General features: G+C 40.8%; 1 protein-coding gene across 1 annotated transcript in view; it reads right to left on the bottom strand.

Annotated features, from left to right (window-relative positions):
* Positions 1 to 6,713: 6,713 nt before the first annotated feature.
* The window catches only part of LOC117522431 (cytochrome b-c1 complex subunit Rieske, mitochondrial), a 28,578-nt gene continuing 11,655 nt past the window's right edge, over positions 6,714 to 23,636 (bottom strand). Inside the window, exon 2 of the mRNA XM_034183836.1 lies at positions 6,714 to 7,449. Within this exon, the coding sequence (XP_034039727.1) occupies positions 6,839 to 7,449 (611 nt within the window). The 3' untranslated portion in view covers positions 6,714 to 6,838. The remainder of the gene's footprint in view (positions 7,450 to 23,636) is intronic.

Below are 23,636 nucleotides of genomic sequence, written 5' to 3'. Positions count from 1 at the left end.
TATTTGTTATAATTGTTTTAGCAAGTTTTCAGGGTATCATGCATGCAGTCTCTTATTAATGTGACAAAAAGCATAAAAAATACATTTTTGTAGTAAAATATTAATTTACAACTGTCATGGTGTTCATTCTCTATATGTTGTTGACTGCAGCAACTCTGTCACGTAAGGGATTATGGGATACATTAATAGGGCGAATGAACACTACTGGCCAGTAGATGGCAGTAGAAAACTTGAAAATTTGCCAAAACAAAATTCCAGATAATCTGTGTCTGCTACATTTAAGATGCGTGGAATTTAATAAATGCAGACACAATAACAACGTCTATAAACCCAGAGAATATATTCACGAGTTTTAGGCACTAGAGTTTAATGCTGTTGTCCGTAGAGCCTGACCAGTGTGTTTCAAATGCATTTCTCATGTCGTGAACTACTGAGATTACCCTATCCTACCCATAATGCACTGCTCGTATATCCACACTAAAACCTTAAAAATTAGTGCATTACTTTAAAACTAAAACATATCTGATATTTTCACTTTATAAAACTTCAGACATGACATTAATTTAAATAACTTGTCTGACAGTTTGGTTAAAAGTTGAATAAGTTAAAAATGTATGCCTCTGAATGACTTGGGTGATATTGCCTGTGTATCAGTATGGGGTTAAGAGAAATTACCTTTTTTGGGGTGGGGGGGACCAGTTCTTTGTCTGCAGAGGATAGAGTGGTTTCTTCTTAAAGCAGCTCTTCTCTGTTTTGCAGAGGGTAGAACTACACATCAGCTACGAAACATTTAACAGGTAGGTGCTCAACTGATTTTAAGTTTTATAAATATTTCGAGCTGTTCAGCTTTGTTTACCACATTTGCAAAAATACGTTAGCGGTCTAAAAATTATCAGACCAAAACTTATCGGAAGATAATTAGTCTCATAATGGTTTTCAAAGTTATCTGAAAAGCTAATATGATAATGAAAACATTATCTTTGATAATTAGCGGTTAACGGATTAGTGGAACTGTGCCCACTACTGGTCACAATGCAGCTTGGTGTAAACACAAATAACAGCTCACAACGGAGACCAGCCAAGACCTGTGAGAGTGGACACAGTGTCATGATCTTGTAGGTCTTATATAGGTTTCTGTCCGGTGTAATCAGGGCATTAACTAGAGCACTGCACTCGTAGAGCAAAAACCTCCGCCAACACAAGTTTCCAATTCCAGAAAATTTTACTGTGGAACAAATTTTCAAAGTCTTGTTAGAAGTGGCTTTTCATAAGATAAATTTGATGTGGTCAAATGTCAGTTATACACATTTAGGTCATACACTTGAATCAGAGTTGTATTATGATGTCAGATAATTTTCACAGAACATTGGTTATCACTGCTATGCACAACTTGTCATTGCTTTTTGGCACTTGGTTTCTGACTGATAACTGGAAGACAGACAAACAGGCATAAAATTGGAACTGCCATCAAATTTTGGTGGTGTAGGTAAATCCATAACAGAAAAATAAGAGTGACTGAGGCACATTTGATTGAGATATAATGCAAAATGTATGCCAAATGGGCTTTTCAATATTAAATTAAAATGTCCACAAAATCCACAAACCATATCAAACTTTGTCAGGTGACAGTGACTGCCAGTCTGCACCTCACTTTTAAATATGAGTGTGTTTGGGGTACGTTTGATTAAGATATAATGTAAAATACACTAAAAGGTGTTTTCAATGTTGAATTTAAATGGCCGCAAAATCTGTAATCTGGATAAGATCCGGATCAAACTTTGTCAGTTGATAAAGCATACTATCCTACATAACGCTCTGAAATATGAAAGAAATTTGATCTTTTCTGAGTTATGAATTTTTGAAAATTCATTCAATGTTAACGATAGGGATTTTTTTTACGCGCGTCAGGACGCAGCCGGCGCGGTGCGGCGGCACTGGAAAAACACCTCCGTGTTGATAACCATTTGTAAAATCCAGGCGGCTTTTGATGGCTTTCAGTGGAGTGAGTATATGAGAAATTGTTTAACAGCTGGACATGTTCCAACTTGTCCTTAAGGCTTCCAACGGAGGTGTTTTTTCCTGTGGTGGAGCGTTGCAGCGGCTGCGAGCCGACGCTGCAATCCGTCCGCACGTCTTGCATTAAAAAAATCTTTAACAGTGGAATATCCGGATAAAATGCTGAAACCGACTTCTTCTGAAACTTCTGTTCTCTCACGACGTCCTGGATCAATAGAGCCTGAAATGTGGAGGTTTTCAGCTTGAAACATGCTGACGACGGCGCCTGGGAGCGCTGCACGACGTCTCGCTCCGTGGTAGTCCTTAAAGCGACAGTATCACCTCAAAATCTCTCATCAGCCATTAAAATTTTCACCGAAAACCTGCTGAATTTTTCGAACCGTGTCCACTTCGATGTGCCTCACAGGTTTAGAAAAAATTTTGATCAAACAAAGCGCCAGTCTCTCAGCAACTTCTCAAAGGAATTCCGACGAGGGGCTGGACGACTCCCCCAACAAGGAGTGCTCACAGGCGAATGACGTCACCGCCAGGCGTGGAAAAACTCACGCATGCGCACGAGGGTTCAAGCATGTCTGACGTAAAAACATATGAATGAAATCCATATAGTTTTTGAAAAAAATAGAGAGGACCTATACTTTATTGACAGACCTCATATATCTTTTAAAAATGAAGCGGACTCAAATTATATCTGAAAATGCTACATTTGTGTGCAACAGAATCACATTTGATGATTTAATACCATCACCACCCATATTTTCTTGTTTTATTTGTGCAAATAGGCCATTTAAAAATTTTACATGTCTAATGTTTTTGAAGGACTTATTAGAATCATCTATACCAAATTTGGCGCTTGTATCATCAGTGGAATCACTTATCTGCTGCATGACTGCGATCTGGCTTGGACTATAGAAAACACGCACAGGTGTGATCTGAGGCTCCAGGGGGAGAGTTTGTCAGCCCCTGGTTTACACATTACAATGTCCGCTCTTCACCGTCATCACCTGCAGCACAGGAGAGGGTGGGAGCTGGCCAACAAGTCGTTCCATTTTTGCTTGATGCAAAGTGATGAGAGAAACATTTATGTATGTAATGAGGCCACATTTTACTCCAGTGAGCAGCCAAAATGCTGTGGTGTGTGCACCACACTTTATCCTTATGATTTAACAGCTTCTCACATTTGAGATTATGCACTGCTCCAAGTTGAACAGTTGAGAAAGCAAATGCACTGACACTGTTTACGCATCAGCAAACATGGAAATACATTTGAGCATTTTTTTTTGCCAATAGATACATTAGCCAGCGCAAAATACCAGCCTTTCACCAGATATAATTAATGCCAGCTGTAGGTAGGCCAAAATAACTTATGTCATGCATGTGCATTAATTGGCAGTTCACCATTTTGACGGCACATTTAAAAAAATAACGATATATTCAGCAATAAACACCTTATGTTTAGATGTAGTAGCTGTAGTAGTAATAAACTTCACTCGCATTCAACACATATGTATATATACAGTAGTGTTCAGAATCATAGTAGTGCTATGTGACTAAAAAAATTAATCTAGGTTTTGAGTATATTTCTTATTGTTACATGGGAAACAAGGTACCAGTAGATTCAGTAGATTCTCACAAATCCAACAAGACCAAGCATTCATAATATGCACACTCTTAAGGCTATGAAATTGGGCTATTAGTTTAAAAAAAAAGTAGAAAAGGGGGTGTTCACAATAATAATAGTGTGGCATTCAGTCAGTGAGTTCATCAATTTTGTGGAACAGGTGTGAATCAGGTGTCCCCTATTTAAGGATGAAGCCAGCACCTGTTGAACATGCTTTTCTCTTTGAAAGCCTGAGGACAATAGGACGTTCAAGACATTGTTCAGAAGAACAGCGTAGTTTCATTAAAAAGTTGATTGGAGAGAGGAAAACTTATACACAGGTGCAAAAAAATATAGGCTGTTCATCTACAATGATCTCCAATGCTTTAAAAAGGACAACAAAAAAAAAAAAATGAAAAACAACCATCAAAATGGATAGAAGAATAACCAGAATGGCAAAGGCTCACCCATTGATCAGCTCCAGGACGATCAAAGACAGTCTGGAGTTACCTGTAAGTGCTGTGACAGAAGACGCCTGTGTGAAGCTAATTTATTTGCAAGAATCCCCCGCAAAGTCCCTCTGTTAAATAAAAGACGTGCAGAAGAGGTTACAATTTGCCTAAGAACACATCAACTGGTCTAAAGAGAAATGGAGGAATATTTTGTGGACTGATGAGAGTAAAATTGTTCTTTTTGGGTCCAAGGGCTGCAGACAGTTTGTGAGACGACCCCCAAACTCTGAATTCAAGCCACAGTTCACAGTGAAGACAGTGAAGCATGGGCATGGTTCTCCTACTATGGTGTTGGGCCTATATATCGCATACCAGGTATCATGGATCAGTTTGGATATGTCAAAATACTTGAAGAGGTCATGTTGCCTTATGCTGAAGAGGACATGCCCTTGAAATGGGTGTTTCAACTAGACAATGACCCCAAGCACACTAGTAAACAAGCAAAATCTTGGTTCTAAACCAACAAAATTAATGCCTTGCAGATGTGAAGAAATCATGAAAAACTGTGGTTATACAACTAAATACTAGTTTAGTGATTCACAGGATTGCTAAAAAGCAGTATGAACATAATAGCTTTGAGTTTGTAGCGTCAACAGCAGATGCTACTATTATTGTGAACACCCCCTTTTCTACTTTTTTTTTTTACCAATAGCCCAATTTCATAGCCTTAAGAGTGTGCATATCATGAATGCTTGGTGGTCTTGGTCTTGTTGGATTTGTGAGAATCTACTGGTACCTTGTTTCCCATGTAACAATAAGAAATATACTCAAAACCTGGATTAATCTTTTTAGTCACATAGCACTACTATTATTCTGAACACTACTGTGTGTGTGTATATATATATATATATATATATATATATATATATATATATATATATAAACAGTGTTGCCACAGTTACTTTGAAAAAGTAATCAAATTACTGATTACTCCTTGAAAAAGTAACTTAGTTACTTTACTGATTACTCAATTGTAAAAATAACTAAGTTAGATTACTAGTTACTTTTTTAGTTGCTTTCCCCAGCTGCCAACAACTCTCTGCCACATGACAATGATACTTGTTTTGCCAAAACTCACTTTATAGTCACCCTTTCTTGACTTCAGTGAAAATACTTCTTTTATAAAAAGTAAAATAAAGACCTTTCTTGACCTCATATTTAACTGTAACAGTAAAACCTGTAACAGTAAAACTTGCCATTTCTAACCTACATTGTTTATAAATGTAACTTAAATTCTAACATTTTTTTCTAACATTTAAATTCTCTCTAAACATTTTGTCTGAATTATTATTATAAGTAGTATTAGTAGTTGTAGTAAAAAAAAAAAAGGCTTCAAAACTGGACCTTTAATCTAGGGGTGTTGTGGGGGAGGGGGGCACATCCCTGCCCCACGCCCCCATTCTATCTGGATTCGCCCCTGCTTTGGTGTTTGAGCACAAAGAAATGATATTTATTTATGCAGAAAACATGTCCAGATTTACAGGTAAGAATGTTTGATTGCGTTTAGGTGCATTTGAGTGGAAAACAGTATTAGTTGTTAACGCGTCGCAGAGGATCAGCTGTTTTTAGCAGCAGATACGGAGCGGTTCAGCTCAGAATTCTAAATAAAGGTGAAAAAAAAAAAGCATTAAAATGTCTTTGTAAAGCTCAGTGCAGGTGTGCTGTTGTCACCGCGCTTTAAGAGGTGAGGAGTCGTCGTAGCTGTTGCAGAAAACCGCGGCTGAAAAGCTCACAGCTCGCTTAAAGTGGGCAGTTCAGTCGAACCACGACTTCCTGCCCACGGACCAAGTTTAATGCTGCTATCGACCCACAGTACAAAAATAACAGTAACGCACAGTGACTTGGACAGCACGATTTTTCCATAACCTGCACCACTAAATTTGGAGACAGCTGCCACTCTGGGAAGACCATTTTGTGTAGGCCAAACTGGCTTCAGGTTCATCAACCGCATCACTACACCTGTATCAAATGCAAACGTATAGTACGTGTGCTCCCCCATTTGTATGCCTCTCTGCCTGTAATAACATGCATGTAACACCCTGCAATACACATCAAATGCAATAATGGAAATGCAACACTGGTGGTGTTACAGGATTAATGTACATACTCAAACTGATGTGAAATGTACCCATTTGACCAGCATGCATGGTCCTAATGCAGTTGCGCCATACTGTCCAATACTACACGTTTCTACAATCCTGCCATCAACCCCAATCATTGTGCATGCCCAGCTGAAGACTGCCCAAAAAAATTCTAGTTCTTATCTGCTTACATGTAGTGAGGGTTACTAATATAGAGACAGGCTAAGTAACACTAAACCAGGGGGGTTGTACAATAAAGCTCTATTTAAGAGAAAACATCTCTGCTAATTACTGGGGTCAGCAATTAAGGCGGCATTTATTTCACAGTGAAGAAAACAATGGCATTGTGTCACTGTGCTTTAATTTATACACTCAGAATACTGATACTCAAAATGGGAAGGCAGCATTTATTTCCATCACCAGAAATGATCAAGTCACATTAAATACAGGTCAAAGTTTAATTACAACTGGATTTTCTGTTGTGTGTTAAAACGATGTGACACTAAGTGTGAATTCCTGGAAGCTGCTGAACATTCCAACTTATCAAACTGAAGGAAAATGATGCAAAATATTTTCCCAAGCAAGCAGACTGACACTGAGACCACAGATACGATGTCAGCACTCCGAGACCTTCAGCCCACAACCACAGTGTCCGCATCAATAAACTCGTAGTGGGGAACCTCCAGGTTCAGAGGGGCGGGGCCTTTCCTGATGCGGCCTGAGGAATCGTAGTGGGAGCCGTGGCAGGGGCAGTAGTAACCGCCGTAATCTCCAGCAAACGCAATGGGGACACAACCCAGATGTGTGCACACCCCGAGCATGATGAGCCATTTGGGGTCGATGACTCGGTCCTTGTCGTGCTGAGGATCACGCAGCTGGGCGATGTTGACCGCAGCCTCTATGGCGATCTCCTTTTCAGTACGGTGGCGGACGAACAGCGGTTTGCCTCGCCACTTAAACGTGATGTTGCTGCCTTCTGGGATCTCGGACAACTTGACTTCGATCTTTGCCAGAGCCAGCACGTTGGCTGCGGCGCCCATGCTGGAAACAAACTGTGTGACGATCGTCTTCGCAGAATACACAGCGACCACAGAGCTGGCGGCTGTGATCATGTATGAGAAGGCTTTTCTTGGCTCGTTGCTTTCTTCAGCAGGCTTGTGGGGGTCGAGCACGTCTTGACGCCTGTATTCGCTGAAGTCTGGCACCCTGATGTCTGTGTGGGCAAACCTGACTCCTGCAGGAGCTAAAGACAAACAGAGAGTCAAGTTTGGACAGGTGACAACTCAAAGTCATGACTGCTGCTAAAGGTCCGTGTTGTGACCTGCATTCATTAGCATCTGCATGTCCACCGAATAGAGAGGATGTTTAGGACTGAATGACAAATCAAATTAGAAAGAGTTGGGACACTACAAATCAGAAAGACACTACAGGAAATGCTAACTGAGAAACATAACATTCTTCCATTTGACTTTTTTCATTGCAGAACACATTTACAGGCACCTGCGTGCTGGATCATGCACAAAGAAACGGACCACATGGCCAAAGTGTCAAAGCTGACTCTCCCTCACAATGCACAGGATACTCCTCATCCTAGTCTCTGTTAGTATCGTGCATCTGGAAAGTATTCACAACGCTTTTTCCAAATTTTGTTGTTACAGCCTTATTCCAAAATGGAGTAAATTCATTTTTCCCCCTCACAATTCTACAACACCACATAATGACAACATGAAAAAAGTGTGGAATTTTTGCAAATTTATTAAAAATAAAAAAGAAATCACACGTACACAAGTATTCAAACCCTTTATTCAATACTTTGTTGATGCATCTTTGGCAGCAATTACAGCCTCAACTCTTCTTGACCGACCTGTCATTAGAGCCTCAAATGGCTCATATCAGTCACGTGAAGCCATGTAGTTCCGTGATAGCGCCATGATAACGCAATGTTGGTGCACATTTGGGTATGGGTTTGGTCCAAACCTCCAGCCCTCCCACACCTGGTACCTTCAAAGTGTGGGTTTTCAATTCACAGCAGCATTTAAAGATGTCAAATTTTTTTAAACGCAGTGCAAAAATAGACACTCCAGTACAGTCCTGTGGTTGTGTGCTGTGCACCAGGTTGCTGTCCACCTGTAATGCACCAGACCAGCTGGAATGGAACCAAGGGTTCCTGGAGAGCCGCCTCTGTGCTCCTTCTCACTGGCTTCCTGGCTTTAAATACAGTCATTTTCACACCGTGATCCTACTTTTAACTTTGTGTTCATCCATTTACTTCTGCAAAAATCGTTGTTTTACTGAAAAATCACTCTTTTGTGAGCTGGCATTCTGCATAAATGCTCGTTTGAAGCGTGATGAGTCACTGCCTCAGTGCGCACACACAGCAGAGCTCATGTCTTTTACAGTTAGGAAGTGTTTAATCAAGCTATATAACCATTAAAAATAGTTACCTTAAGCTGTTCAAAATACATTCCGCATGGAGCAGGAAAGAGAGGAAAAAAAAAAAGAAAAAAAAGTGTCCAGATGAAACAGTCCTCTGTGACTTCAGAAGCGATTAGAGGCATTTTCAGCATCCAAGGTTTGGCAAAAAAGAGACACAGGTCGTGATGTGTCATGCTGGAGAGTAAACTCGTCTTTAACTGGTGCAGACAGGACACCAGAGGGGCGCCGGTGCGTGCTATGGCGCACAGAGAATTTTGAAATGTTCAAAAAAATCTTTCACACACAAACATCATGCTATGTGGCGCAATCTCATCTTCAACACGCCGTGCAGCTCGTCAAGTGGAATAAACAAGCAGTGACTAGAGCGAGTGGTGATGTCAGCAGATCGCAGCAGATGTTAACAGCTGCACACAAGGAGGGACAAAACCCCCCCCAAAAAACCACAACTGTTTTATCAAGCCATAACAATGTAAACAAGTCAAGCGTTTTAAGACGGCTCAAAATGCTTTCTGCAGGTTGTTAGGCGTGCGTGCGAACGTTCCGGCTGCAGCCTCCTCTGTGATTCAGGAAGTGATTAGAAACATTTTTAACAGGCAATTTGCATAAAAAAAGATTAATCTGCCACAAAATAATTATTTTATATAAGCAGCGTCCAGCGCAGAGCACGTGGCAGCTGGTAGAACAAAGAACGGTATCCAGCTGTGAACACAGCGGATGGGATCGTCACGACACAGGTCGTGCTGTTGCGTGAATCAAAAACATGCTTGTGTCAGGGCACCTTAAGCGGGGCAGACACTGTACGATACTTTCAATCGTATCCGGCTCCAGCTCAAACTGTGTGACAAAACCGCAGGGTGTAAAAGTTCAGAGTGCATGATTAATGTACTCACACTATACGGCCTGATGCTCTGATGCGATCTGACTACTCACATTGTACGTTCTAAAACCACGTCGGACTCGTGTTTCCAGAAGTAAAATGTAAACAGAAGCTTTTTTTTTTCCTTTTACTTTCAAACTTTATTTACATTTCTTATTTTTACAAAAACTCTCGATGGGAGACATCAAAGTTAAAAAAATAAAATAAAATAAAAGACTTTAAATGAGTTGGAGAATAATGGGGGGAAAAAAAAGAAACAGAAGCTGCTCTCCCAAAGAGATCAAAGGGAATAATGATGATCACTGTTTATGCTCTCTCCAGTGTTTGCACATGCACGGTGCGAGAGACACTTGTAGCGTTGCTTCAACAGCGTGGAACCCTCACGACGGCCCACCAGAATATCAAACAGGTTTGATTTTTATGTGACCATACGATTGCCGATCGGGAGGTGGCTGTGAGCGGTTAAACGCAGCTTGTTACTCCATGTATACTACACGATGCAGGACACACGATTAAGCTGAAACTCAGAGCGATCCAAAAAATTCTCGCACGAGTGAAAAATCGGCTGAAAAAGGGCCAAAACACGCACAGTGTAAGCCCAGCTTTAAGTCGTCGTAGTAACACACAAACACAAACTACATACAAAAACTGCCCCAAGCTGTTGTTGCTAAATTTTGAACATCTTGAAATTAGCACCATGCTCAGAGAGGAGCCTCGTTAACTGAAGATAATGCTTCTAAGAGCCACTCAGAGCCTCTATTCTCTCACGACAGTTGAATAAACCCTCTCATAGCAAAGAAAACATGCTGTGTGGCTCATTATTCAGCCTTCATTATTCGGTGGGACCCAGGCTTTACAGAGCCTCATGATACACTCACTGACAGGGGTAACATCCAACACCATTGGAAGGAGCTGGTCTGCCACAGTAACTGCCACTGCCTGTCAGTTGACTGCTGAAACGACCAAACCAGAACTAGGCGTATCCACCCAGAGATCTGGAGTCACTGTCACTCAAAGCAACCACACCCACAATTATACAGAATTTTATGGATTATAATGTCTTAAACCAAGTAGTAAGAACCCCCCAACACACAGTAATCATAGACCTGTAAACATCTCTAGCAAACAAAATCATGTTTTTGCACCGCTGTTGCCAACCGAACGGTCACCTCTAAAAACTGGTCCACCCTGCCTTCACTGCACATTTGTCATTTCTGTGCGTTCACCGATTATCACATCGTTTCTGCTTCAAACTGCACTCCAGTCATCATCTATCTCAGCAACAGAGAAGTTTTTGTACAACAATCATTTCCACATCCACTGCGCCTCCGTCACTTCACCTCGTTTCTGCTTAAAACTTTACTACTACTTAAAACTTCTACTTTCTACTTAAAACTTACTTTAGAATCATTTAAGAGGTTTTAAGCCCCTTTCACACCAGGCCCACTTCAAGTTGCTTCCTGTGGTGTCATGACGACACAGTAATGTCTGCGGCAGCTGCGCGCAGCAGGGAGGGAGAGAGGAGGTGAGGACACAGCCTGCAGGTTCTCTGCACAGAGAAGTCAGAGTGCACAGTTTGGCTGCAGCCAGATGTCTCTTTTAGTTTATATTTGTTCTTGTGCAGGGCTGCACGTCTTCGCTCTGAGTTCTGTTATAGTTTATCTTTCTTCCTTTGACCGCGAGCTGCACGCGAACGAATCGTTCATAAGTAAATGTGGAGATGTCTGGAATTGTACTTGATGTGAACATGTCCTGTCTCTGGCAATTAGTCTGTGAGCAGGACTTATGTCCTCTTTTGTCCTTTTATTTAACACAGTGATGACAGAGTTTGAGGGGAGAGTGAGAAACTGTCTGCAGACAGTTTTTTTTTCTTTTAATTGTTCACATGTGCGTGCGCGAACGAATCGTCCGTGAGTGGACTGGAGATGTCCGGACTTTTTACTGGATGTGGACATGTCCTGTCTCTGGCAATCAGTCTGTGAGCAGAACTTTTATGGACTTTATTTAAACACAGTTGTGAGAGAAGAGCAAGGAGCTGCAATCAGCATCTTTTTCTCTTTTTCTTGGTTCTTTTTGAGTGTGTAGTTTTACTGCATTTTGTACACGGTATAAAAACAATCCTGCATGATTTATACTTCGGGAACAATGGAACACAGCAGGAATCATACACTGGTGTCGGGTAATGCTGTACTGGGAGGGTGTGGCTTCCAGTCACGTTGAGTACCGTCGCTTTGCCCTGACTTGCACTGAAACCACTTAATTCTGCGTCGAGCACAGGACACACACACACACACACACACACACACAAAAAAGTTTAATTTTTGACATCCAATTTGCTTCATGCTTAGCGTCCCTCGCGCTGTCGTGGCGTTGAGCTATATCGTCTCGGTACTAGGTTGCGTCCACGTGGCGTCATCATCCCGCACGACGTAACTCGAAGTGGGCCCAGTGTGAAAGGGGCTTTACTTTGCCATCTGTTGGTTAATAATCACATTATTCCCTTTAATCGCTTTGGGGGCATAGAGTCAGACTCAGATGAGCTGCTGTGGTCCCAAATGACACATGCACAGTGAAGGCAGGGTGACCAGTTTTTGGGGGGGACCGTTCGGTCTGCGACACCGGGCCGTACATGTTCATTTGTATCATGTTCCTGCACTTCCAGGTTTGGGTCAAAATACGAGATCGAGTGTTGCTACTTGATCACAACCAGCACCCGCCGGTGTCGACTACAACAGCTGGAGAAGGAGGGCATTAGCCAATACAGAGTGATACATCTGAGGAAAAAACAAAACTGTGGAACCACCTTATCTCTCAGCCCATTTTATTACCGGTGAGGTGCCGACCAGTTCACAGCATGTGCACATGTCCGACATGCATGTGACGTCAGAAACAGCACCCACGGCAGAGCTCTCCCTAAACAATGACATAATGGCGCTGTGACATCATATTATATGTCGGTACCATCATGCAGGTTTTCAAATTTACGATGTTCCATCTCCGTTTCCCTGCATAATTATTTTTTCATGCCTTCACACACCAGAAGTAGTAGCAGTTGACAAAATCCTCAGTCAGTGGAGTGGATGCATGTGCAGGTGAACGCAGTCTGTGAAAAACAGGAATGTTGGAGTGCAGCTGGGTCATTCCATGCCAAATGGGTCAAATTTTTAAAAATTCCCCAAATGACCCCTTCCAAAAAAAAAAAAAAGAAAAAAGAAAAAACTGTACTGACAGTCTATGCCTGTAAGGAGAAGCGTGGGCATTAATCCATTTTGACACAGTGCATGCTCAAAGTAAGACCTCGTTTAGAAAATATACCGTTTTTGGCAGTTTTTAAGAACAGTTGGATAAAAAAATGAAGCCGGATATCATTGTTTTGATGCGAGATATGGCTTTTCCAGTATGATTTTGCCTAGGATAGTAAGTTTGAGGGGTTTCACTTAATTTGGCTAGGCTATACTGCTCTCCAAAGTTGAAAAAAAGCACTTTCTGGCCAAATACGAACAAAAATGCTGCGATTTTGAAACAGCTGCTGTGCCTAAAGTATTAGAGCTGGCTCATTAAAACTTGGGGTATTTCTATTTCTCTGGCTGGGGAGCAAGTGCAGTGTTTTTCACGTTTTTTGGAGGGGGTCATGTGGGGACCACTGCCTGACTTGGCATGGAATGACCCAGCTTTTCCACAACACTGATTCACTTTGAATACACACTAAGTATATTAATACACACAAAGATGTTCAGAGCGGAGTCCAGAAGAACAGCCAGAGAGCTTTGTATTAAAAAGCTTTATTTTACTCACTGTGCCTCTTTGTAAATTTCTAGCTTCTGCTGCTATATCGATTAGCTCCTTACACCACATGCACCACATCGTCTTCGCCACATTTTGTGGGAGTGTTACAGCACCTGGCATACATGCATAATAGTGTTCTCTGTGGCTCCCTGTTCAGGGAACACTTTTTGAAAATGACACATAAAAAGATTGTATCTGTTTCAATGTGTACAAGGACTTAGTTTGTAGTTTTAGATCAAATGTTAAGCTGAAGTTGCAAGAAATGGGTTCCATTTTTATTTGAAATAAGAAAAATGTTAGAGCTTCTCCCCAACAGAGGGGTGGGTGGGCTACTCCCTTCCAGACGCTGGAACCCACTTGACCTCTGGCGCCATTAAGCTGCAAAGATCTGGGGCGAGCACTACGCCTGTGTCGCCAACTGAAAGGTCCCCCCTAAAAATTGGTCTGCCTTTTGCATCTGCACATGCGTCATTAGCTGTGGTTCACGGATTTAAACCTCCTTTCTGCTTAAAACTGCACTCCAGTCATCATCTATCTCAGCAACAAATATCTGAAGCTTTTGTACAACAATCATTTCCACATAAATTCAACATTATTTTAATAATAAAAGGAGGCGGAAGTGATCAGAGCGCCGCGGCTAAACAAACTGTCAACATGACAGAAAAACTCTGCCTGTCTTAATGTCCATCAAATATTAATGTGTTTTTAAACTTTTCAACATTATTTATTTTATTAATTTAGACAGAAACATGCAAAAAAGAACTTTGATATCTATATACATAAAGGGCTACGTCTGTGGACCAAATGTCGACCAAGTAAAATGTAAAATAAGTTGTATATAATTCTCGTTTTACATTTTACTTGGTCCACATTTTATTTTATCTTATGTCTACATTAGTTGTACATATACTGTAAATAGTTCACCATTAAATTTCACTATCTTTGATTTGGCTAAAAGTTACTCGCACCACGGAAAGCACCTTTTTGGAGTTGCACTCAAATCTTGTTGCAATGCAAATTACAATGACAATAAAGGCGATGCTGATTCTGTCTGTCTGGGATAAACTCCCAAACTATAATATGTAGCCCTAAAAACTATATATATTCTGAATCATGACATGGGGAACAAACTGGTACCATTTTTTTGAAAGTTGAACTGAAAATTACCCCCAAAATAGCCATTTCTGTAAAGGGCCTTTCACATTGAACACGTCAGGCCGATGCGTCAATGCTTTGCAATCCGTCGGATGCGTTTCCAACGCGTCGTGACGTCAGAAGCTTTGCTTCAGAAGCGGCAAGGGGGCGGAGATTGCTACGCCACACTCTGGCTGTTTCCACAACCTGAAAAACATTCAGCGATAGCCATCTTGAATTTGGGTCGCCTGAACCACAAAAAAGCTTTAAAAAACAGCAGTAGAACGATTCTCCCATCACCCGGCTGGGAGAAGCTTTTTTTCAGCTACTTTTCGGAGTGACGCCGACCGAGGGAGGACTGACAACTTGGTGGAATATTGATCGAACTGCGACAGTGGGCCGACCTGCACGGAGAAGCCGGCCTTCAGGCATCATCACTGAGCAGACAGGCAGGCAGCCGGGGGGATGGAGCAGACCCACTCAGTCCGAAATGTCCCACTTTTTGGATATATGCGAAGTCCCAGTTTGCCCACTGGAGTTTAGTTCTGCAGCTTTATCAAGGTGAGAATAATATAAAAATAAAATGTGACATTTACTGCACTGCTATGAAGGTTTAATGATCAGCTAACATTAGCTTAGCCTTTTAGCACAGTTGATCTGAGTGAACGCTTTAATTTGTAAATGGTTCAGTCTTTTATTTTTACCAAATAAAGCTACAGCTTTTTTCGGAGACCACAAAGCTCAACTTTAAATAACTTTTTTTTTTTTTTAACTTTTTTATCAGGAACATTTGCTGTGCAGACAACCAAACTTCCACTGATGAGCTGAACACCACGAAGTCCAGTCGAAAGAAAACATCTTTGCTCTTCAAAATAGGACAAAAGTGTCTTCAGCAACACCACCAGAGTTCAAAGCTGCAGAAGAGACCTTCATCTGGTCCCGAGAATCCAGCATAATATCACCTGCTTCTAAATAAAAGGCTCTTTCAACAGCAACTATTTTATTATTTTTTAAAAAGCTGTTTCATTTTATATTTTAACAATAAATGAACGGATCATTAAAAATGTCCACGAATCAAAGTCAAAAGACATTTACACAGGTAGAAGCTCTCCACTTATTGTGCTCAATTCATATTTTAGAAATGACTCTGTCCTGGTAACAACATTAAAGGCAATTACATATTTTGGCAAAATTACAAGTTGAAATGACCATTAAAAAAATTCATAATGAGGTTTATGTCACAGAAATCCTACTTTACAATCACACTGCAGTCATTGTTAAATTATTCCCTGTTGCATTTATAATAAACATTTGTATTTATTTACAGTGTGTTTTCTGGTTTTCTACCAGACTTTAAAAAAGTACAAATTTCCATGTTATTTTATTTGTCTAAAAATAATGTCCGAGGTTCCTTATGTTAAACAAGAGATTATCTCATCTGAAATAACAGGTGGTTTTAATTTACAAATGAAAGGTTTCTAAAGAACCATTTATTGATTTATTTAGCTATTTTAATTACAAGTGTTCTACACTTTTTAAACAGTAATGAGAAATTTTGAGGTAACAAACAACAAAAAAGACATTTCCAAGATTTTTCTACAGAAAACTGCTCTATAAATGAGCAGTCCTGTGACACGTTTCTGTTTTGTACAGATCAGTGGTTTCTGCCACTAGTCTTCTGTGTTTTGGCCCGACGCATCGTTCCTATTGGACAGCGCAAAACTACGTCACAGCTCAGTGCATCAAAAGTTGGATTGGGTTGAACTTTGACCGCTTCAGCCTGCCGACAAGCGGCAATGAGCGCTCCCGTCAGAAGCGTCGCTTAAGCTCGGCTTTTGACGCGACGTACCTAAAAAGCAACACGTCTCATTGAAAATAATGCTTTTTAGACCGATTTTTGACGCATTTGATGCTTCTGACGTGTTCAGTGTGAAAGGCCCATAAGACCATACAGTGTTGTACCATGTGCGATAAACTCCCAAACTATAATATGTAGCCCTAAAACCTATATATATTCTGAATCCTCATGACATGAACAAACTGGTACCATTTTTGTAAAAGTTGAACTGAAAATTACCCCCAAAATAGCCGGCTGTGGGTATGACCAGGCAGATTCAAATTTCCAGCCCTATATATGTATTGGCCATCTCTGTTTATTCAATCCCTTTCTTCAGCTACTTATTGTTCTCAACCGTTAAGCACCTGACAACCCAGTTTGCTTTCCTGTCTGAATACATTCATTTTATGTTTGTAAAATTGCAATGTAAAAACAGTGAAATACACCACTACCACCATGCAAGTGGATCTGCATGGTGATTTGGCACAAGTTTTACACTGGATGCCTTCCTGACGCAACTCCACATTACATGTCGAAATGTGGTAGGAGTGGAGTTTAAACCAGGAATGCCCCAACACTGAAACCAATTGCACTAACCCCTTGGACAATATGCAAAACCGAAATTAATAAAAAAAATAAAATAAAAAAAAAGATAGAAGACGCTGCACCATTCCCGGTTTCTCCACTCACATCTACAGAAGCCTATAATTCTTCCAGAGTTGTGTCTTGTGGCTTCCCTCACTAGCCTCCTTTCAGCATGGTCACTTAGTTTTTAAGAACTGTCACCTTGTTTTTAAGAACTGTCACCTTATGATGGATGGGATTACTGGCATGCCTACCAAACATCTTAAAACAGTGCTTCGATAATACCATGATCTGACTTCTACCTTTTACACTGAGACATTTCACCTTTTTTCCACTAGCTGTTAATTCAATAAATATACCTGATGTTTACAATTATTGCAAACTGTTCTCACAACATCATGTGCTCATTTGACAATGTGGCGAGGGCTTGGATTGGTAAATGGATTGTTGCTGTCCCCAGATATCCAATAAAAGAATAACGTAAATATCAGACCAGATACTGATATTGGATTGGACCAGGCTCATCCCTAAAAGTAAAGGAAGTTTAATTTGAAAATTAAAAATCATTTAGGTTCATCTGCATCTCTGAACACTGTGTCGAGTTTGCATGTTCTCCCCGTGTTTGCATGGGTTTCTTCCGGGTGCTCCAACTTCCTCCCACATCCAAAGCCTTGCTTTGGGGGGGATTGGTTAGGGGGATAAGAAACTTTAAATTGTCCGTAGGTCTGCGTGCGGTGTGTGAATGTGTTTGTTTGTCTGTATGTAGCCCTGCAACAGACTGGTGTCCTGTCCAGGGTATATGCTGCCTCACACCCTATGATTGCTGGGATACTGGAGTAAGCGGTTGAAGTTAAATGAGTGAGTGATTCTCATCGTACTCAAAATCAATCTAAAATGCTAAAAAAAAAAAAAAAAAAAAAAAAAAAAAAAAGCTGTTGAAATAAAACTGTCTTATTTGCCTCTCCTCACTGCTGGTCAGTGAGTTGCTTCTGTCCCTGTTTCCCACTTTCTGCAGGAGGAGGTGTCAATGAGTGTGCACGCATAGACTAAACCCTAACCCTAACTATAGGCTGGACACCCTGCAGCATCACTTTGTCTGGAACGTTTGGGGGGGGGAAAAAAAAAAGAAAGAAAGAAAAAAAAAAATCAATGGAATTTGTTTACTTACTGTTTTCTTCCAAACTAGGAACATAAAAGCCAAAGAGTACGAGGTCTGTTAGAAAAGTATCGGACATTTTTATTTATATTGCGCATGCGTGAAAAAGTTCACGCATGCACATGAAGGTTCAAGGTTTGCTCATGCAAGCACATGCGATTCAAATCCATCAGGTTTTTGCAAAAAATAAAAAGGTCCGATACTTTTCTAACAGACCTCGTAAGTAAGTCCCTTCGGCTGCTCCCTTGTTTGCACTCGGGGTCGCCACAGCAAATCCAAGGTGGATCTGCATGTTGAATTGGCACAGGTTTTACACCGGATGCCCTTCCTGACGCAACTCCACATTACATGGTGAAATGTGGCAGGGGTGGGATTTGAACCCAGAACCTTCTGCACTGAAACCAAGCGCATGAACCACTTGGCCACCACCCCTGCTCATAAAAGCCAAAGAGTGCAGATGCATATTTGTGTTGAATCACTGTCGGCCTATCAGATCACACTGCGACATTTTCCAATACCAGAGAAGCACCACTGTGAATCCTCTCAACTGCTGTTATTTGCTCTCTGCTTGTTTACTGCCGAGCGGGAGGAGGAGAGGGAAGTTTTTGAAGCCAGGCTGTCAGAGAGCTCTCTACCGCAGTGTTCCAGCTGTGGTTAGCGGCAAATTTCTCCCCGGCTGTCAGGTTCAAATTGTCTGTTTGTTCAGTATGGACAAACTAACTGAATTGTTGCTGAAAATGTGTGCTGAAAAGTTAGCTGCTTCACTGTGTGGTGAAACGCCACCTCAGCATGCAGCCAAGGAGAGCAGCGAACAGAGGTTCTGTCTGCTGAAAGGGAAAAAGTCTCCATTAAAATCCTGCGTGTGAGCATCTCTGATAATATATTTATTTTACAGTTGAAAGGCTTCGTGGCAGCACAAAAACAGCGAGAGAAAGAAAAAGAGAGAAAGAGGGAGAGAGAGAGCAAGCGAGAGACAGACAGGCAGAGAGAGGGAGAGACAGAGGACTTAATTTTTAATTCGAGAACCGGTTCTTTTCGGGTATCGTTAAAGTAGACCTGCATTGACCTGCATAGCGCCTTGGGGCAACTGTTTGCTGTGATTTGGCGCTATATAAATAAAATTGATTAGATTTGACTGAAATAAAATGCAGTCTGATCTTTGGACCAAAAAATGACATTTACACATAAGATCCTTCTGAATGTAGTAAAGTAAATCTGCAAGCCCAGTTCTGTCATTCAACTGAGAAATCTTTGTTTAAAAAATGACAAATTTACAGCTAAAATTTGGCCCTCCGCAAAACTGTCATCACATCCGGGACGTTGCCAAGATGTAAGAGAGAAGACTCTATCCCAGCATGCGTTGTGCGCGCCAACTGTAATTTGTGGATTTACGTCAGTTTGCATCTCTTACAAAAGCACCTTTTTTATTGTCTTTTACGGAAGGATCGACTTTTTTTAAAACTTCATATCGTCTTGCGGTACGTTTGGTGAGTATACATTTATTTTTGCCTGAAAATTATTTTTGGGGACTTATTCATACACACATTTGATTGAGTGGTGTCGCATTGAAAATCTACTGTCTTTAGCCTATCGCCGTTTCGAGGTTGTTTATGATTGTTCTGCATTTAGACTAGATCTATATTCGATCATATTTCCTCGGAGGCACTCCATGCAAGTCAATATTTTCTCACGGGCCAGGGCTGGGGTCAAGGTTACCACGACGACCCGCTCGCATGCTGCACTAGCAAGCTGGCTGGCGCAGTAACCCCTCGCTCACACCACCTCCGGTGTTACCGTTGCGGGGTACGGATGCGGGACCCGCAAAGAGTCCAAGTCATTAAAAAGATACAAACCTCTCTCAGTGGCCATGGAGCTCTGCGGCTGTGGTTACCAAGGCCGTACGGTGCTGCGGATTTTTCCACAAGAAGTCTATCCTTGTGGGCTGCCGGAGCGCTCCGCATCAAAACAGCGAGTGTAGTCTCTGGACTTGTTGCCAAGTTGGCCGCACCTCCATTCAGTAGACAGGGAGGTGGTGCCGGAGTTGGCCGCAGCTCTGCACAGCAGACATGGGGGCGGTGTGAGTGGCCCGCTGCGGTGTTTACCAAGCCCGCAGACTCGGTAAGGGCATCGGAGGCAGTTAGAGCAAGGCGTAAGGGTCGGGGAAGAATGTCACCCACTGCCGATGTCGCTGCTGATCTGAACATGCAGAGCTGTATCTCACATTCATTGCAGCTTACTTTTGGATGTTGACACCAGGATGTGTATAACAGTAACATTACTAACAGATAAAATCAATTTCAATTGAGAAATAGCTAGTATTGCATTCACTCAAGGAGCAGGATTGGACTGAAGGCGCTAGCGCTCTGTCTTCTCCCTTGCGTCATGGCAATGTCCCGGATGTACAAACAGTTTTTGCAGAGGGCTAAATTTTAGCTGCAGATTTGTCATTTCTAAACGAAGATTTCACCGCTGAATTACAAATTTGGGCTTGCAGATTTACTTTACTGCATTCATAAGGGTCTTTTAAATACATATCAGCTATTTCTTTCTGAGATCTGACCACATTTATTTCAATGCAGGTCTACTTTAAGAAATGATTCGATCCACCGATATCAATAGTCTTTTTGCTTAAGTATTCCCTTATCGGTCCTTCAGAGCAGCCGTTGTTTTGGGGGGTGTTTGTCGGGAAAATGATAGTGTCTCTACGTCAAATACAGAACCCCTGCAGGGTCTGTAATCAACAGTTTCTGTAGTGTGGCTCTTCTTTGAAGCTTGAAGCAATGAAGCATTGATCTGACCCGCTGCTTCATGGTTCTTTGTTTTATTTCACTTTATCTTAATTTTCCCCCGCTAAACCCCTAAAGAGCATATGTCTGTGAGTAATATTTACCTTTTTTTTTTATTTTAAACTGACCTGTTATGGTCTTCTGAAACAGTTGACAGATGTATTTTATAACTTAAAAACGGGGCCGATGCTAACATGTCAATGTTAAAGTTAGCATTTTGTTTATATATTCATAATAATAATAGCAACAACAGCAATAATAGTAATAATAACTAATAATGCTACAATACAGTTTTAGAGAAAGAGACAAAAAGAGCCCGACTAAAATACAACAGAAAATATAAAACCATCTATCAATGAACATAAATAAATAAATACAGAAAAATAACTTTCTGTGAACACCTAGTGACTCTTACACCTCCACTTCATCCCTGTATTATTTAGGTTTAATGACAATTTGTTTTGGTAAAACCATATTTTCAATTTGTTAATTTCTTCAGTGATTTCCTCCAGAACTATCTGCCAAGCCAGAAAACTGCTGCATCCAAGTAAGAACAGAATACTACTTGAATTAATTTGAAAATAGATGCTTCACTCACTGCAGTTTATTGTCTGGAATAGTCCCAGATTGGATTTTAGAGCTTCGAGACTTCAAACATTTTCGTGCGGGTGGTGTTGGGGTAATTTTGGGTTACATCTTTTTTTTTTTTCACCACTTTCATCCCTGTGAGTCACTTTTGTGCAGATTAAAGTCACTAACTGGGCCTCCTGTCTTGTTGCAAGAAAGAAACGAGAATCATCCTCCGTTCTGTTCACACAACTCCAAACGCTGCGCGGCTCTCTGCCGAGTCAAGTTAGAATGATAGAGTCCAGACGGAATAAAAAATTTCAAAGCGAAACGCAGTTTAAATCAAGTGACACCTCTTTCCAAATGTTGTAATACAAACAAACTGCAATTGATCAAAACGTTTTTTTTCCCTCCCAAAATGAGACGTCCTGCGCTGACGTGCAGCAGCCGGCTGAGCTCAGCTCAGATGTATGGAGACATTCATGTCAAAATTTCTGAAAGGAAATGCTTTTAACAAAAACTACAGATTGTATTTATTTTATTTATGTTCGGTGATCAAGGATACAGTGACCAATTTCATATTTATTTACTTTAAGACTTAATAAAGTGTTGTTGACATAGTAAATCTACAAAGCCTACTTTTATTACACAGAAAATTCACAAGAGGTACTGATAAGGGAACCGACAAGGAATTGGATCAATAACCAGAATCAACAATGGCATCGGCAGATAAAATCTCATCAATACCCATCCCTAATTTTTACTCTGTAACACATGCTTTGAAGTGCCACCGAAATTGAAAATTAAGGCTATAAAAGTCTATAAAAAAATTAAAGTACTTAATTCTTTCACCAAAACATCAAATCTAGTCTTTCATCTTAAATTCACCTTCTTGCAAATTGTAGCTGAACTTTCAGGTCTACTTTTTTAAGAAAATCCTCACATAAAATCAATAATAATGATAATATTAAAGCAGACAGACCTCTGGTATCGGATCAGAAAAGTATTGTATCGGCAGATATCCAAATTCAGCTTTGGGATCGGATCAGAAGTGAAAGATTGTGGACCGGTGCATCCCTAATAATTATGATATACATTATACGACTGAAAACAGAAATAGCAGAACAGTTTAACATGCAGAAAGAATTTCTATTGGTGAATGTAAATTTACAAGTGCTGCAACAATGACTGCCATGTCTAGGGCTGAAAAGATGAGTCGAGTAACTCAAATAATTCAACTAACATTTTTCCTGGCAAATGTGGCGCAGTGGGGGCACACACTTTTTTTCCCCTCAATAAATACAATAAACACATTATACAGTATACAAATCTATTCTAAATAGCCTCAAAGGAGAGAGAGAGAGAGAGAGAGAGAAAGCATAAAAAGAATGCAAAACCTGAACATAAAGGTACATAAAAGGGTGGTGGGAGGCGGGGTGTCATCTTGATTCTGGGGGGTCTGGGGGATCTCCTCCAGATCATTTTTAAAAGCGCAAGTCAAATTTTGTATATTCTGGTGAATTTTAATGGGTATGAAGCCCTCTGAAACAAATAAAAGTCACTTCAAACTGTCAAGTAAAAATTTTTTGTCTTCTGTAGTATTTTGATCAGTTCCATTCAGGTAAATGCACCAAATGGGTGCTGTGTCGCTGGTTGAACAGTCAATAAAATACTAAATTAGGGCCTAAAGCAAGTGACAACGTTATTCTGCTGTGCACAAAGAAGCACTGTCATCCGTTTTGAAAATGTATGCACACTGAGAAACTCAAAACTTGCTTCTTCACATTTAATCGGTAAAATGCTCTCACTCGTAAAACAAACTAGGGCTGCAACTAACAATTATTTTAGTAATCGATTAATTGGTTTAGAGCCCGACCAATATGGATTTTTTAAGGCCGATGCCGACAATGATATTTGGATGAAAAAATGCTGATAATCGATAAATCGGCTGATCTGTCGATAAATCAGCCGAGCTTGCCAGAGTTATCCAGTAAACATTCACATGCAAACTAGTGGAGCAATCCTGATACTTACACACTCTGTTTGAGCATGTGTGATTGTCATCAGAGCCTCTATGTCTGCTCCGTCTGCTCACTTTCACTTTCGCTGTGCGTAATGGTGCAAGGCGCACTGGAGCTGTTAGGGGGCTATTCAAACGGACCAACTAGTAAGATATCACTCAAACTAAAACGATCTTTGCCATATCACGTGAGGTAAATCTGCCCTATGATTGGATTTTGGAAAACCATGTGACGGAGAACCAATT

Source organism: Thalassophryne amazonica, chromosome 2 (assembly GCF_902500255.1).
Source record: "Thalassophryne amazonica chromosome 2, fThaAma1.1, whole genome shotgun sequence".
Classification (NCBI taxonomy): domain Eukaryota; kingdom Metazoa; phylum Chordata; class Actinopteri; order Batrachoidiformes; family Batrachoididae; genus Thalassophryne; species Thalassophryne amazonica.
This window is presented reverse-complemented; position numbering and strand designations above follow the sequence as displayed.